We start from the raw sequence: 18,098 nt of genomic DNA on the forward strand, positions 1-18,098 counted from the left end.
GTTTGAAAATTTGTTCTAATTTAAATTTAATATTTAAAATATATTTAATTCATCGGGGGTTTGTGTGTACTTAAATGTCCGTGACATTTTCTTTATTTTTAAAAAAATTGCGCGTGGTCTGCCGGACTACACATAAATTATATTTTTCAAAAAACCATATTATCCATATTAAGTATAAACTCAACAAAATATAAAAATTAATTGGTTTATTTAGGTGTTTTCATCATATATTCTTAATAAATATATTTTCCCAACATTAAAAATTAAGTATATATAAAATCTTTTCATCTCAAATATTAAATATTTCCATTAATATTATGTTAAGTGTGTGCGTACGTTGAAAGTGACCTTTTGTTTGATTCCTTCCTTGTAAAACCGTTATGTTTATAACCGTTAACATTTAAAATTGGCTCGAAATCCATTAAATGAAGATTCAGGATTCAAGATTTAATTTCAACCTGTACAACAGTACAACCCCTTTGTATCGGGGCGGCATCACTTTAAGGAGCACAGTTAAAGAAAAAGAAAAACACAAAAAAGGACCTAAGCCCATTCTATAGTTTGTTTACATTAAGAAAAATACTTAACACAACATTTGGCTAAATAATTAGCAAAAGAAAAAAAGCAAATAACAAAACAATAATTTAAAGGAAAACGGTCAAGCTTTAACCAGTTAGATAGCCCTATAGCCCATTAAAAACTAAAATTTATGGCGAAAACCGAATCAAAAAATATTGAGTGGTTAATTTTTAATAAAATAAAGAAATTTCGGGAAATCGAAAAGTGCGCGTCCGCCGTGACACCTGGTGAGAAGTCGGTGAGACAGAAAAACAACGTAAAAGCGCGCGCTGCTGAAGACGCAAAAAAATTGTTTTGCACGCGGCGCGCGTTCCAGTTATAAGAAACCTAAGCCTAAATTCCTCAATTTTAAAAGTTAGGATAGTTCGCAAATCGCTCATACAGGGTTAGGGGCGCTGGCGGTAGCCCCTAAGATAGCGCCGAAAATTCAAACCCAAACACCTGGCGTTATTTTTCGTTTCAACTTTATGGGCCAAAAGCTATTTTTTCAAGAAAAAAAAAGTATGTGTTAGTATATTGGACGTCTTGTTAATCTTTTGATACGGAAATAAAGCCATATTTGGAAAAGCTTGGCCCTTCCCTTTAACTATTAAAGGGACGAGAGGCTAGGGAGAAAACACACCCAAAGACATGTTTAATGGAAAAGATAAGATGGCGTATAAATTTCACGCAATTAGGTCTAACATGTATTAATGTTAAATAATACTTGTACCCTTCTAATATTCTGAAACTAAAATCCCTAAAAACCAGTCATAGAGGAAAAGTGAAAACTATTAAGTAGACGCGGAATTCACATTAAAAATCTGAGTTAAATATTAATCCAGCTACAGCTATCCTTTTTACGCCTCCCCAGAACATCGCCAAACTGGCGCCAGCGAAATAAAGAGAAAGTTCAAATACGAATGCACCACCAAAATCAACCACAGCCTGTCTAGAAACTTGGTCAGGAAAGGAGGAAGCACCAAACATCACCTCCTTATTGGGAACTTTACATTTTCTGCAGCCTTGCTGTGACTGAAGTTTACTTTCTTAAAGGGGAATTGTCACCACCCTAAAATTGATTAAAAACAATTTAAATGGATAGAGGACGTCCGAAAATGGTTATACAAAAAATTTCATCTTAATATTTCCAGTATTTGATTCATTATTAGGAACCAAATTTCGTGTTCCCCCCCCCCCCCGACTCGAGAATCTCAGTACCGCTTGGTTGAACCTACTTGCAGCGCCATCTCGTGGATGAAATATTATTTTCCCCGGTTTTATCGTTTTTCGGTCGGAACTGTCGTCTGCAACGACATTCTCCTTGGCGTTTTAACCGAGTTATATTCGTAGATTGTAGTTTATCGGGTTTTTAAAATGCCTTACACGCCGCCCTTTCTCAAATTTTTGCCGCTTCATTCTTTTGGCGCTGCACGTAGGTTCAACCGCGATTTCTGAATTTTTTGGAGCCGTTTGATGTAGGTTGCGGAAAAAGAAACGTAACTTTTGAAATGCTTTCCCAATAACTATAAAATTTCAGGAACATAATCATTAATATATTCTCTATCCTTCTGTAAAAAAACCTCGTAAACTTTGGTTTTGGTGACAATTCCCCTTTAAAGAAAATCAAGAGACTACCAGTTGCGTGTCTGACCTGTTCGATATATGTTGATTAAACTGACTAAGCTTTTAAATGTAAATAAAGTCGTTTTATTTTAACCATCGTGCTCTCATAATTCACTGACGCTACGATCCTGAAGAATTCTGCGACAACTTTATGGTGACGAAACCTGGGATTTAAGACCTGAGACTTATATTAAAGACTGTCCAGAATATTGGTCAAGTATTGAAAAGGGCTGAATACGGAAGATATGATCACCTGCTACAAAGACAACTTGCAATCAAGACACAAGTGGACCAAGCGATGATGGAAATAGACCAAGGCCTGAGATAAGTTCGACTTGACTTAGATTTATTGGAAGGAAAAGTATGCGTATTGACGAGGATGGCAGCTCTCTGGGAGAAATTGATGACCTCGAGGAGCTGATACTTTTAGCGGATTATCACCAACAAACCACGGACAATATGGCATTTATCTCTAAGATGGAGATAGTAAAGCCCGAGAGACGAGACGGATCAAACAAGTGGACGGGGTTGGCAATGTCAACAATGGGCGTAGTAATCGAGAATCACTGGTATCACGAGTCAATCTTCTAGTCCTGAATGACGGCAAGACTTCTGAGGGTCCTTCAAGGCAGCAGTTCATGATTTCGACGAAGCAGTGATGTCTAAGATTAACAAGTTCAGTTACTTAAATACCGTGCTTGAAGGGAAGGCGGCAAGAGCCATTTATGTTCTAGGGCTCACAGAGTTAAATTACGATGCAGCCCTCAAAACTCTCAACGACAGATTTGGTTGCACGGAATCGATGATCAATGGACATTATGACAATTATGTTACTGGATCTACGACCAGTTTCGTCAATATCCGACCTGGTGAGACTGCGTAATTGATGTAAGAAGTTTGGAGGCCTTGGACCAGAATGCTCTTTCGTATGTCACCTTATTTTACCAAGTACGTCGTCAGTAGGAGGACGGGCAGCAAACTTGCTGATGTTGAAGGCTTGTTGAAATACGAGGGAAAAGAGGTGGAATTCTGTGAATGGGCTCATTCAATATTCCCCCTGAAAGATTACGGAAATGAAAAACCACATCGTCAATACCGAGACGCCCAATCAAGATTCGACAGAGCGCCAAGACATATAGCATCAGCTGCGGCGCTGACGGTATATGGGAAAGGAAAAGAAAATGAAGATTGTTGTTTCTGTAAGTCATCAAATCGCAAACCGGAAGAAGGTTCTCGTTCTACGATACCAGAAACAAATGTCAACTACTGAAAAAACAAGGCAAATGTTTTATCTGTTTGGAGAAGAGACATGTCGCACGCAATTGTGGGAATAAGAAGGAATGTATACGATGTCAGCGCTATCATCACCTCTCTGTATGCGAAGTAGAAGAAAAATATCATGACAATCCCGGAACAGAAACGCAATCGCTGATTAATACCTTGGTCCAACTCGAGGGGCGTAATCGGTGTACAAGTCTTTATTAGTGTTGAGTATGCGTAATTTGGTTAACCCATCGGTCTAACTCTCTTTCAATACCAACCAACTAGTCAGAGTCTATGATAAAGGACCTGTTTATCAAGTGCGTTGTATTTTGGAAATTGGGGGTGTTGTATACTTATCATAGGCTATAATTATATAATTGTAATCACGCCCAAGCGATGGCATGAGGGAGTAAGAAGTACACAAAAAAGGATATACAAATATACTAGCAGCTAGTGGCTGCATGTAGAAAATGTTAATAAAGAAACAGTTACTCATAACTAAAGTAATAGTAATTTAATCTGAGTAATAACTAATAATAATAATTACAACATGGTAACAACGATTACAGAACCATTCTATGATTTCCAGTGTTAATGTAACTCTTCCCCTGCAAAACACGTCTATTGTTTTTCCCGCCACGTGCTCTATATCTCTAATGGCGCGCAACTCCACAACGACTGTGATATAAAGACTTGATATATTCGACGATGGCACAGATCCAGCCACATCATGGAACACTTACAAAAAGAGTTTTAAAATCTATGCTACAGCCACAAAATTGAGTACCCAACCTAACGACGTACAAGTTGCAATATTTCTACAGGCTTTAGGCCCAACAGGTAACAAGATATATGATTCACTTGGAATAACACCAACTGCTGATAACCTCACATTAGACATTATATACAACACTTTTGATGCCCATCACGCACCTCTCAGGAACTTACTATACCTTCGATACATTTTTTTTACCACGCGTCAAGAAGACTCCCAATCATTTAGTGATTTCCTACTCGACCTCAAAACCAAATCATCCAATTGTGATTTGCTGCATTAACAGACTCACTAACATGTCTTATGATCAAGAGTGGCCTCAGAAATGACACTCTTCGCAAAGACTTATTGGCAAAACCTACTTTTGCTATAGAATATACGTCCCTATCCTTCAACCAAACACAGTGCCGCTATGCACATATTGAAAAGGAACTTCTAGCCATAGTTTATGCCTGTGAGCATTTTAATAACTACGTAGGTTACTACGTAGTTATTAAAATGCTCATAGGCATAAACTATGGCTAGAAGTTCCTTTTCAATATCACTGTGTTTGGTTGACTGTTGAAACGGATTACTAGCCACTATTGGCCATAGCTCAAAAACCTCTGCATCTACTCTCTCTACGTTTACAAAGACTTATACTGTGCTTACCACGATATGACTACCGTCTCGTACACGTCCATGGAGAAAATCTATATATCGCGGACACATTATCTCGTGCTCCTCTGCCTACAACCTCATTTGACTCTTCTGATCTTAAAGGTCCTTGCACTGCTGTGCACACATTGACTACCCTATCTGATGCAAAATACTTTCAATTTACAAAAGCATTTGCAGAAGATCCCACTATGGTTTATTTAAAGCGATGCATTCGTGAAGGTTGGCCAAGATTTAAAAAGTATCCCTAGAGACTTGTATCCATACTGACAATATAAAAACGACTTACACCCCTCGGAACCTACAATATATCGCGGTACAACCTTTTTAGTACCTGATACCCTACGAAAGGCAGTGTTACTACAGCTACACTCCACGCACAAGGGAATCACCGCTTGCTTAGCAAAAGCCAAACTATATGTATTCTGGCTCAACATGACCCAGGACATTAATTATTTCATACGCACATGTGCCACTTGTCAGGCTCGGGAACCCTCGAACTCTTCACAACCCCTTCAACCACATCCAATACCTACCCTACCATGGGAAGTAGTGGGCACTGACTTATTTCATGTTGAATCTAAAAATTGAATATTACTTGTCGACTACTACTCTAAATTCGTCGAGGCTCAAGAGTTACGCAATGACCCATGATGTCATAGCTTTTATGAATCCTCATTTTGCTCGCCATGGCGCCCCTGCAACACTCATCTCGGACAACGGACCGCCTTTTAACTCACGCAAATTTCAAAAATTTCTAGAAGAATGGGGCATACGACATCTCACATCGAGGTTAGACGGAACGCACCATTCAGACTATGAAAAACGTGCTCATTAAAGCAAAAGCGTCCGGCAAAGGACTAGGAATACCGGAGCACTCCACTGACTGATCTTCCCACACCTGCAGAACTACTGATGGGGCGTAAACTGCGTACCCCCTTAACAACCACTAAAGAGACTCTCCACCCACATTTTCCTACCACTGCCATACGCGAAACACTGCACCACAAACAAACTCTAATGAAGTGACACTATGACACGTTCTCACATGTTAAACCACTACCACCTCTCACTTTGGGCCAGTGGATATATTATCAAGTATCTAACCGCTCCTGGCTTCCCGCAGTTGCTACACGCATAGGTCCAGAACCTCACTCGTATGCAATTTAATCGGCGCAACCGCGTCGCTTTACGACCAGATCTATCTCCTCAAAAAACCACGCGCATATACTACCCCTCCAAAATACAAAGCCCTACTACAACCACTCCAAACACTTCAATTATAGATCCACCAGTTTCTCACTATCGCACTATCACACCAAACAATCCGTCGACACGCGGTACGCTTCCCCTGCCTCCACATTCAGGAACACCGCCTCCACCATTTTCTGTACCTCGTTGTTGTAGTTCTCATTCTCCGTCAAAATCAACCCATCTACGAGTCACCTCATCACACTCCGACAATGCTCCTTCCCAAAACACATTGCCTAAGGAATTTCACATCCATGACCGTGATCTCTAGTACCACAGCCACACCAACCGGTGCATCCAAGAATTCTCCATGCCCTACGACCATGCTCATCACTAACCCTTCTCCTTCTCCATACTAGGCTGAAGTGATATCAAGACTAATATTGTTGTAAAAAAAAGGTTGTTGTATACTTATCATAGACTTATAGTCTATGATAAGTATACAACAACCTTTTTGATTGTAATCACGCCCAAGAGATGGCGTGAGGGAGTAAGAAGGACACAAAAAGGGATATAGAAATATACTACCAGCTAGTGGCTGCATGAAGAAAATGTTAATAAAGAAACAGTTACTCCTAACTAAATTAATAGTAATTTAATCTGAGTAATAACTAATAATAATAATAATTACAACAGGTGGTACCAGAGCGTACATAAGGGAAGATTTCGCAGAGAGACTCAAGGTGTAAGTTGTTGGAATAGAAACCTTATCAGTTCATAAATTAATTTGGGACAGAAGGTCAAGTGCGTACAGTTAAGAAGCCCTGTTCAGTTTGTACTTGAGAATTCAAGAGACACCAATCACCGTGCTACCCTTCAAGCCCTAGTAGTACCGTCTATCTCGGTGCCAACGGGTTCTCTACTGGAAAATCAAAAAAGAAAAGAAAATCGAAATTGGAACTGTCCCATGTTGGAGGAAAATTAGGGAATGGTGAAGAAGCGAGTATTGGGATCCTGATTGACGCAGAATTGTATTACAACATAGCAACTACAAAAATACGGAGACTATCGGAAGGATTGGCGGCAGTTGAAACCATCCGAGGACTATTAACGGAAAATCAATCATTAGGGAGCTAGCACCAAAGATGGATCAAGCCACTGAGTAATGGTATCTACAGAAGATAATCTTTCAACACAGATCCAGTCATTTTAGAGAAGATCTGGCCTTATTGAAGAACGGTAAGCTCTTGAAGAAAAATTCTTATCTTAATCTTCAGGATTCTTTTAGCAAAGACGCTGGACTACTTTGAGTTGGTGGTGGACTCGAAAAATTGGAATTCACTAATTTGTAAAAGCACCCTTTCCTTTGAACGTCTCGACTACTAATCCAGTGGCCTTGCTTATTGTAAAATGGTATCACAAGAGATCATACCATGGAGGGGGTATCTGTAACTCTGACCAATTTGCGGGAAACGTTTTGAATACCAAGAGCGAGACAATTGGTAAAGTCACTAATTAAAAAATGCCTAATATGTCAAAGACTTCGTGCACAGTCACGAGCGATGATAAAAGCAATGTTACCGACGGAGCGAATTACCCAAAGCTTCACCCTTTGTGCTTACAGGCATCAACTAAGCCAGCCAAATATATACCAAAGCACAGATAACTACAGAAAAAATCTACGTAGCTCTATTCACATACACCGTTACGATAGCTGTCCATTTAGAAATGGTGTCTTATCTTTCAGCCGGAAACTTTCTAAGGGTTCCTCTTGAGACACCGACTTTCCGGCGGCCTTCACTCTCACACTGGGACATCAGCCACCCACTAATTAGGTGTCCACCTACAGGTACTTTACGAAGACCATCCCTCTTGGCTTCCCCATATCGAGGACCTTTCCTCCTCTTCGATGAAAAGACTAAACCTCCTTTTCGGGTGTCCAGTGGGGTGCAGGTCGTAAGGTTTTGCAGACTGGATTACTCTAGTCCCCTTTACACGTCGGCGCCAATTTGTACCGTCAAAAAACTGGATAAACTTCAAAATGCGTCCCTTCGAGTCATCCTCGGGACTCCACCGTCTTCTCCTATCAGTTTAATGGAGGCCGAAGCGGCCATTTCACCCTTAAGCAACAGGAGAGACTATTTGGATTTTATCACCCTTGCGTTGGACACTCCGGAATTCTACCGCACCCTCCTACGCTAGGACCTTTCTTCCTTGGAGTTTTTGTAGCATCGCTTCCCAAAGAACAGGCTGCCTTTTCTACTTAGGGATTGGCGCCTGGCTCAGGCCTGCAATCGTGATTGGCTTTTCCACATAACTAGTCACCACCTCGTATTTGCTATAGATATAGGAAACATACAAATATTCTAGATACCCTGCGATGGAGTAGGCCCTTTGAGAAAACACGCAAGCGAAAACTAGCGGACGACAGATATTTTATCGGAAAGGTCAGCATAGCACCATCTATTGATGACTGTGAAGTACCGTGAATAGCGCGTGAAATTCCATCTATCGGTGACTATGTTTACCGTGAATTGAAATTAGGTGAATTATAGTCAAGGTTGGTAAAATACTGCGTATAATAAGGTTAGCTCTTTCGTCGGGGTCTGTAGAGAAGCGCTTCAGCGGGTACGTTGGGGGGCTTGGCAACTACCGGCCCACCTTCAGTGACGTCGCTGGTTGACAGGAAACCAGAAACAAGCCACGGGGAGGGTAGTAGAGCGCGAAGAGAGGAGAGACGAGAGAAATCAGTCGAATTCCTAATAAAAGAAACCAGAAAAAATGCGGTATAGAAAATAAATACGTGCGGTCGTTTTCCCTTCAATTTTACACTTGTTTTTGGCACTTAATATAAATTTCTGTAAGTATTATATTCTCTAAATTATTAAAACTTCCAGTATTAGCTGACATTAAACCCCGAACTTTTATAAGCTTATAGCGTAGGGCCTAGGCCTAATATTATTATAAATTAATAGTGAAATTGTAAAAGTGATAGTTTTAACTTTTAAGGTAAAGTTGGAAAGGAAATTAAGATTTAAATTTTTATCAATAACCTAACAAATGAACGTATGCCATTATTTTCAAAATATCCAAGAAAGATTGTTTTTTGTTATTTAAAAATGAGAACTAGAATTAAATATTTAAATTCAAAAAGTATTACTGAGGCCCAAGACAGGAAAAAAGATAAGAAAACTAAAAAATTAAGTAGTTAAGTTTAAAAAATAAGCTGTTCAGTTGACAGATTTAAACGGAACAATATAATCCTTTGTTAATGAATTTAAAAATGTGCCTTTTCAATATTAAAATATTCCTATTTATTTCAATAAATATTTATTAAAAAATATAGTTCTTTTTTCTGACCACGTCCGACCACAATAATTGAAAAACCCAAAAATAATTCCAACGTTATTTATATTCTTTCACATTCTCCCAAGATTATGCAATTTCACCACATTTTTGCACAGATTTTTTTTACCCATGACAGACAAACTACATGATACTTATAAGACACCCTACTCTCCGTGTCTACGGGAAAACCGTCAACCAGCTACGTCACTCGCGCGGTAGAAAGAGAGCTAGCGAGTTTTCTCAAAAGGAACGCCGGGCAAAAACGGGAATGCGCTCCCCTTGAATTATAGTGAGTTGCAGGCTAAAAAAGACAAAATATATAGTACAATCGGCGCAAGGATGCCTCAGATCGTTTCCGGTCATTCCACCGCGCGAAATTTGAATTTGGCCATTTTGAGGTAAAATTCGAATTTTTCTCTTTTTGTCGTCTTTTAGCGCCATCTAGAGACCGAAATTGGAATCTTTATTTTTTAATTTCATAATTGTGGTGGCGAGCAAATTTAAAAGATAAGGCATTCCTATCATTCTTAAATTTAAAATAGTATGTATAATTATTTATTTTTGTAAATTTATTTCTACGTCTTACCAGTTAAATCGGCAGTTTCTTTTAAAATAGTTACCACGCTTTCTTGAGGGTAACGTTGTCTTAATGAGCTATAGACGTTTAAAATTATATTTTTCTCTTTACTTGTTAACAATAAACCTTTATCATGCTTTTTATAGTAACCTCTTGGGCTATTTAAAATATTTGGAGCTTCAATTATCAAACCTTCTTAAACTCATGACAACATGAAATTAAAAAATAGATTCCAATTTCGGTTCCTAGATGGCGCGAAAAAATGTTGAAACTCATGAAATTTGAAATTGACCTTAAAGTGGTCAAATTTAAATTACGCGCGGTCGACTGGCCGGAAATGGTCTGAGGTATCCTTGCGCCGACTGTATCTACTATAGTAAATATTTTTGCATCCCCAAAATAAAAAAGAGCTTTTGATCGAAACTATTGTTTTGGTTAATATGGTCAAAATTATTCTGAAAGTAACAAACATTTGGAATCTCGTACGGACCTTGATTCCGTGATTCCGAATCTCAAGAATCTAATCAGGAATCTCTTCGGAATCATGGAATCAAAGATTAATCACGGAAACTAAAATTGATTTAAGGAATCACAGTCATAAGCCTGGGTCACACTTACAGCAACTGTCGGCTCTATCATTGCCACCTGTATTATGAAAAGGCCCCTGTTATTAGAGATGGCCATGAATCTATCTTATTCTTCGAAAAAAACCGACTTGAGTGGAGACCGCGGTGCCATCTATTAATGAAAAATGATGTTAAATTTTAACTTCAACTTTGGATTTTATGATGTGTTCCGCGCGGCGCGCGTTTCTCTCCCACCCCCGGCGAAAGGCGTTGCGATTCTGGTTGCTAGATTTCTTCCGACGGTACAGCTTCCTTCCCTAGGATGTGTCGGGATGGAAGTGCTGGCTCTTAAGATCCGCTATTACTCGGGTTGTGTAGCCTCCAGACAATTTTTCGACGATTTTCTCCTAGGAGTTGACACACCAGCTATTATCCTAGGCGCTTTCAACGCCCACAACACACTCTGGGGTAGTAGTCATACGGATCAGCAAGACCACCTCATCCAGAGTTGGCTAGAAGCCCAGGACCGTCTGGTCCTCCTCAACACTGGAGACGCCACCCACCGCACAACTTGGGGCCCAGAGGCTGCCCTAGATCTGACTTTCGTAAGCTCCACATTGGCTCACTCCCTCCCCTGGACAGTCTTTAACCGAGGAACAAATGATCATCTCCCTATTTTTATAGGCGATCCAGCACACACTACAAGTTCTACGGCAAGTGGTATGCATTGGCACTATCCAGCGGTGGACTGGAAACGTTTTAGAATCCTTTTGGATGACACACTGGAGGACTCTCCGTTATCTGGATACTCTGCAGAAAATCTTCTCCGCCAGACGGCCCTGGCTGCGATTCCTATCAAAAAGGGTGGGGGAGGCTCGTCTCCTCGTCAGCGTCCATGGTGGGATGAACGCTGTTCTAACAAGGCCAAGGAAGTCTGTCAGACCCATCGCAGGGCCCAGCGGTCGGGCATCATGTTGGACCAGGTTGCTTACATAAGGGAGAAGGCTGTCTATAAACAACTGATTAGAGAGACGAAGTGTGCTAGTTGGAGGGCCTATTGCGACAGGCTACATGCACACACGCCCCTGCCTCAAGTTTGGAACCAGGTTAGGTAGTTCAAAACAGGGATCCGCTCCAGGAAGCTCCTTACGCTCCATAATGGGGCTGAAATACTCACTGACCAGAAAAAGGTTGTGGAGTGTTTGGCATACTCAGCTGGCGCTGACATACATCGTCCGCCAATGGCCCATTCTCGGCAGAGAAACTATATGGGGTCCTCTACGGGTTACGCAATACGGCTCTGGGCGTGGACAACATTTCTAACCTTAATATCAAAAATACTACTCCGGCATTCCGCACCGCACTTCTGTGTTTCTACAACAGTTAGCTGTGGGAGGTGGGCATCATGCCGGTGAGGTGGAAGCAAGCCATCCTCCATCCGATCTTAAAGCCGGTAAGTCCCCCACTTCTGCTGATTCATACAGAGATATCTCTCTCCTCCTGAACCTGGGAAAACTTTATGAGAAACTGGTACTGGGCCGTCTGGTTTGGTTCCTGGAGAAAATCATGTTATCCCCAAGACCAATCGGGTTTCCGGAAGGGTCGGTGGGCGACGGATAATGCTTTCCGGTTGACTACGGCGGCACAGTGCGCCCTAGCAACCAACCAATTTTGTCTAGCGGTGTTCCTGGATCTATAAGATGCCTTCGGCGGTGTTCATTACCAAGCGCTCCTCTATTAGCTCTAACATTGCGGCCTCGAGGGCAACCTTCTCAGCTGGGTGGAAAGCTTCTTAACAGATCGTACCTCCCCAGTGCGAGTCAACGGAGAGATATCGGCACCTTTTACGGTTAAGCAGGGCATCCCTCAGGGCAGCTCGGTAAGTTCCCTCCTCTTCCGAATCATGCTGGATTGGATTCCCATGCTATGTCCCAGGGCGGTCGACCAAGGGGAACAAGCAGATGATATCGCCGCCTGGATATGCGGATGGAACTTTGAGTGTCTATATACGACCATGCAGGTCACCCTGGACAATGTTTCGTCCTATGGCGTAAGATGGGGCCTAAACTTCCAGCCACTAAAATGCAAATACATGGTTCTATCCAAGATCAAACAGATTCCGGACGCTCTTCAACTTCAGCTAGAACGCAATTTCCTGTTGAGGGTGACGTCATACAGATATCTAGGGGTTACTATAGACGTCCAGTCTCTTGTTTGGTGGCCCAGATCGACGGGCTGATCTCGACTTCTCTGGAGCGTCTCAATCTTTTGAGGGCGGTTTCTTCGACTGGCTGGGGGCCGGACAGGAGCAGTCATTAGACTCATTTGCTCCAGGACTGATTATTCCAGCTCCCTCTATGCGTCGCTCACCTCCACTGTTCTTGCTATGCTTGACAAGGTTCAAAATGCAGCTCTCAGAGTCATCCTTGGGGTACCGCCCTCAATGGCCATTAGTCTCATGGAGGCGGCGAACACTCCTGCTTATTACACCTGGCCCTTAACGGGTCAGAGTGTGCAATAACTGGTGGCTTTACCGGAGAGTCGGGGTCCGGCTCATAAGGATGGTGGCGCACTGTTAGCTCTGGTCAAATGGTCCTATCTCCACCTCCGACTTCGGTCAGGTAGGGGCTGGAAACTGAGTTTCGACTCAGGCTAACGGAGAGGGTCCGTACCAACTGGCCGCCTCGGCGGATTGGGTAGCCTGCTGTGGGGTGGTGGGCGTCCGTATGAGGGCACGGTGGTCCTGTTTCCCGGCCTTTTGGAGTCACACCGGGATCTCCGGTTCCAGCTGTGCCGGGTTACTAGGACTGCTGTGTGATCGTCGTTCCCCTTTAGGAGCTCTCTCCAAAGGCTGAGGGCTCGGGTTTCACACGTCGCGCCGACATTGATAGCCGGGATCACGAAAGCCACACCCGTGACACCCGAGCCCTTAGCCAACGAGCCGTCGGTATAGATGACTGTAGCGTTCTTTCCGTGAGGTTCTAGAGCCGCGAGGAAAAGTTGTCGCAGCATATCCGAACTGTTGTCCTCCTTAGCGGTAGTGAGCCAAGTCGAGAGAATAATCGCGGCGGGCGGTTGTCAGGACGGCGAATCCTTGTAGGACAAATGGCCACTCAACCCAGCAGAAGGTGCAGCAATGGGTGGACCATTTCCCACTTCGCACACAGCAGAACTTTTGATTTGAAACGGTTTAGGGTGATTAAACCCGAGTAGTCAGGTTGTGTGTGTAAAAATAATTCAACTACTTTGGAAAATTTGCCAAGTTCGATTTTTCAATTGAAATAGTTCAAACACATGTTAAACTAAATATATGGCCTTGTCTTAAAAAAATCTTTAACTTCTTTCAATTAGTTTTAATCATTTAAAAAATCGCAAAACTTTCGAAAAATGTTGCCGGGTTTTGGTGTTACTTAGCACCAGTAGTCTAATATTTAATATGTTTTATCATTCACAAAGAAAGCCCCATATGTCAACAACATTGTTTTAGATTATTAAAAAAACTTATGATTTAAATATTAATTAATTAAATATCAAACACAAATATGAACATTAAAATAATTAAGATAATTTAAAAAATATAATTTTAGAAAAAGATAAAAACCACTTTTTAAAGTTTATTTAAACATGCGGGAACTAAAATTAGAAAACAATGCAACCTGCCTCCCGCACCAGAAGCTCTTTTAGAGCTTCGAAAATGTAATTGCACAAAGGGATGTAAAAACCGATCGTGTGGGTGTTGCAAAAACAATCTTGAATGCACTGACCTATGTAGTTGTAGGGATAATTGTCAAAACAAAAGAGACATTGAAATGTCGACAGATGATACTATGTAAACTTAGTCGGTTAAACATTAAAAGCGAAATATTGTAAAAAATAAATATCTTAATTATTTCAATGTTCACATTTGTGTTTGATATTTTAATAATTAATAATATTTAAATCATATCAGTTTTATAATAATCTAAAACAATGTTGCGGACGTACAGTGCGTCTTAGCGATTTCGATAAAACTTATTAAATATTAGGCTACGGGCTCTAAGTAACACCGAAACTCGGCAACAAATTTCGAAATATTTGCGATATTTTAAATGATTAAAACTAATTGAAAGAGGCCAAAGAATTTTTTAAGACAAGGCCAAATATTTAGTTTAACATGTGTTTAGACTATTTCATTTGAAAAATCGTACTTGGCAAAATTTCCAAAGTACTTAACAGCTGCTACCTGACTAGAGGGGCAGGTCACTTCCTTGATTAACGACGCACCCCTCAAAAGATTAAATCCGATTTAATCGTGATTATTTTGATTAAATTCAATTTCATCACGATTAAGTTGATTAAATCAAGTTTAATCATGATTAGAATGTTTAAATCTGATTTAATCATGATTAAATGATTAAATCTGACTAAAATGATTTAATCTGTTTAAAATGATTAAATCCTGATTAAAAAATTATATCGTGATTAGTATGATTAAATCGTACTTTAGTTTTGATATTAATGATAAATTCCCTATTCGACCGATTATATTGATTAAATCGTGATTAAAATGATTAAATCATGCTTAAAATGATTAAATCGCGATTAAAATGATTAAATCGTGATAAAAATGATTAAATCGTGATAAAAATGATTAAATCGTGATTAAAATGATTAAATCGTGATTAAAATGATTAAATCTAATTAAAAAGATTAGATCATGATTAGAATGATTATATCTCGTTTAAATGATTAAATCCTGATTAAAAATATTAGATCATGATTAGAATTATTAAAACTCGTTTAAATCGTGATTAGATTTTCTAATCTTGATTAGATTTTTTAATCTTGATTACCCTGATTTAATCATTTTACTATGATTAAGACGCACCCAAAATGGAAGTGACCTGCCCCTCGATTTAACCAGAGATAATTTATAATATTTTATTATAAATTTTCTCTGATTTAACTAGGAAACTTCATGTTGTAGGAGTGACGCCAGAATTTTGGCCGACATCTGGTGGCGGCACCCGAATAATATTATTTGGTGAAGTTCGCACTACTCGAAGTACGTACTAGAACCTTGGTGTAACGCAATCCTAATTGCAAAGGCTTAAGCGAGCTATATGTATTAAAAGTACCTTTTCTTGAACTGAGAGACTAAATTCAGGAAAACAACGCTAAAAGCGAGGTTCCGCGAACGAGGGCTACGACACGTTACAGAGAATTGAGACAACGTCCAGCTAAAGAATATAATAGTTATCATGGCTGAAAGTAATTTTCCACCTCCTGGGCAATTTGATTTTGGCAAAGCGGAGGATTGGCCTCGTTGGAAGCGAAGGTTTGAAAGATACAGGTCAGTCGCTGAAATAGACGAAGATAAGCAAATTGACGCATTAATCTACGCTATGGGAGACCAATCTGAAGATATTTTTCGTTCTTTTACACTGACTACGGAACAATTAACCGATTATGACGCGGTGCTACAGGCGTTTGAAGACCACTTCATAGTACGGCGTAACGTTATTTATGAACGAGCAATGTTTAATCGGCGCACCCAAACAGAAGGCGAATCAATGGAGGAATTTATAACTTCCTTACACGCACTAGCGGAGCACTGCGACTTTGGACAGTTAAAAAGTGACTTCATCAGAGATAGACTAGTGGTTGGCATTCGCGATGGGAAATTATCCGAGCGCATGCAACTTCAAAGCGATTTGACCCTGGAACGTGCGGTGACTATAGCTAAACAATCTGACCAAGTTAAACGACAAAATCCTCAACTACGGGAGGTCGCAACTCCCACAAAGGTAGAAATCGACCGTATTCAGACACGAAAGCAAAAGAAAAATGACTTCTGGAAACAAAAATGTACAGGTAGAGGACAACTTCCAAAATATGGAAACCATGACACCAAGGCGAAATGTAGGCTATGCGGTGGCACAGTTCACGCGTTTAAAGATTGTCCGGCAGCGAAATGTAAATGTCACCATTGTAAGAAAATGGGACATTACGCTAAATGTTGCGAAAATCAGAGCTCCATGGTTAGAGAAGTTTACGAAACGGGCGATGCGTACATCGGGACTATACGCACAAACGTTGCACCTATATTCACTGGGCGTTGGTCAGCGGCAGTCGGTATTCAGAAAGCTACACATAACTTCAAGGTTGACACTGGAGCCGATATATCGTGCATTTCCGAAGATACATACAAACAATATTTGTCTGAAATACGTTTACGAGAACCAGAACGAAAGTTGGTCAACGCGAACAAAAGTGAAATGAACGCGATTGGTTATTTTTGGGAGAAATTCTACTATCGAGGGAAATCTAAAATGACGGAGGTTTACGTAATTCAAGGTCTTGGTCATTCGCTACTCGACGGTAACACCAGTGAGGCATTAGGAATCTTAAAACGTACGGATGTTGAAGCTGTGGAGGAAACGGAGAAGAAAATGTCTTTCGATCCGAAAGAAGCGTACCCAAAATTATTTGAAGGCTTGGGACGTGTAAAAATTCCATATAAAATTCGACTAAAATCTGACGCTATCCCATTTGCCCTAAACGCTCCACGACGAATTCCCATACCGATGCTTAAAGAAATTAAAGCTAACTTAGACAATATGGTCTTAATGGGCGTAATCGAACCCGTTGAAGAACCGACGGAATGGTGTGCGGGCCTTGTACCGGCCCCAAAACCTAACGGCACGATTAGGATGTGTGTTGATTACGTAATTTTAAACGGTTATATACTCAGAGAGTTTCATCCAATGCCGGCGACAGAAAACATTTTAGGACGACTTGGAAAAGCTAAATATTTCTCAAAAATGGACGCGAACCACGGATTTTGGCAGTGTGAACTCGACGAAGAGTCGCAACTTTTGACAACGTTTATAACTCCATTTGGACGGTACAAATACAAACGTCTTCCGTTTGGGATAAACGCCGCGCCAGAATTTGTCCAAAAGAGAATGTCGCAAATACTGGAAGGCCTCGACGAAGTTCAAATTAATTTGGATGATTTCCTCGTCTACGCGGACACCATAGAGGAACACGACGCGCGATTGCGAGGAACCCCTAAGACCGGAACAGCGAGATCCTGTAAATGCGGAAGACCAACAAGAGTTACCAAAAACTACAAGGAGTGGTAGAGTTGTTCGTACACCCAAGAAACTAAATCTTTAAATAAATTCTGATATTAAAATGACGCGATTTAAAACAAAAGTTTTTGGTTATTATTAAAATGTAATAAATCCGCAGTTTCAATTTAAGAGGGGAGATGTATAATCAGTTTGAATTTGGCGCGCTTCAATGTATGACGCGCTCAATAGAGGCGCCACTTGCCGAAGTAAGGCAGACGTTTTTTGGACATTAAATAGAACGTTTCATGTTTACAATGCCTCGTAATTTATAATATTAAAATAAATAAATAACAGTTAGATAATAACACATAGAGTACTGAATAAATCTAGAAACAGAATGGTACCTGAAACCCTGATGCATTGTATGCTGATAAACATTGAGGTTCCAACTGAAGATTTTCTTGAAAAGACAGTGGACT

General features: G+C 40.5%; 2 protein-coding genes across 2 annotated transcripts in view; both read left to right on the forward strand.

The window, feature by feature from the left end:
* LOC149927037 (bromodomain adjacent to zinc finger domain protein 2B-like) overlaps positions 1-18,098 on the forward strand; it is a 153,074-nt gene that overhangs the window by 69,116 nt on the left and 65,860 nt on the right. The gene's annotated exons all lie outside the window — the stretch shown is intronic.
* LOC149927039 (uncharacterized) lies at positions 10,894-11,676 on the forward strand. The gene has a single exon (XM_090157792.1). The coding sequence runs from the start codon at positions 10,894-10,896 to the stop codon at positions 11,674-11,676; it is 783 nt and encodes a 260-aa protein (XP_090013918.1).

Source organism: Leiobunum rupestre, chromosome 9 (assembly GCF_980474605.1).
Source record: "Leiobunum rupestre chromosome 9, qqLeiRupe1.1.hap1, whole genome shotgun sequence".
NCBI classification, from domain to species: domain Eukaryota; kingdom Metazoa; phylum Arthropoda; class Arachnida; order Opiliones; family Sclerosomatidae; genus Leiobunum; species Leiobunum rupestre.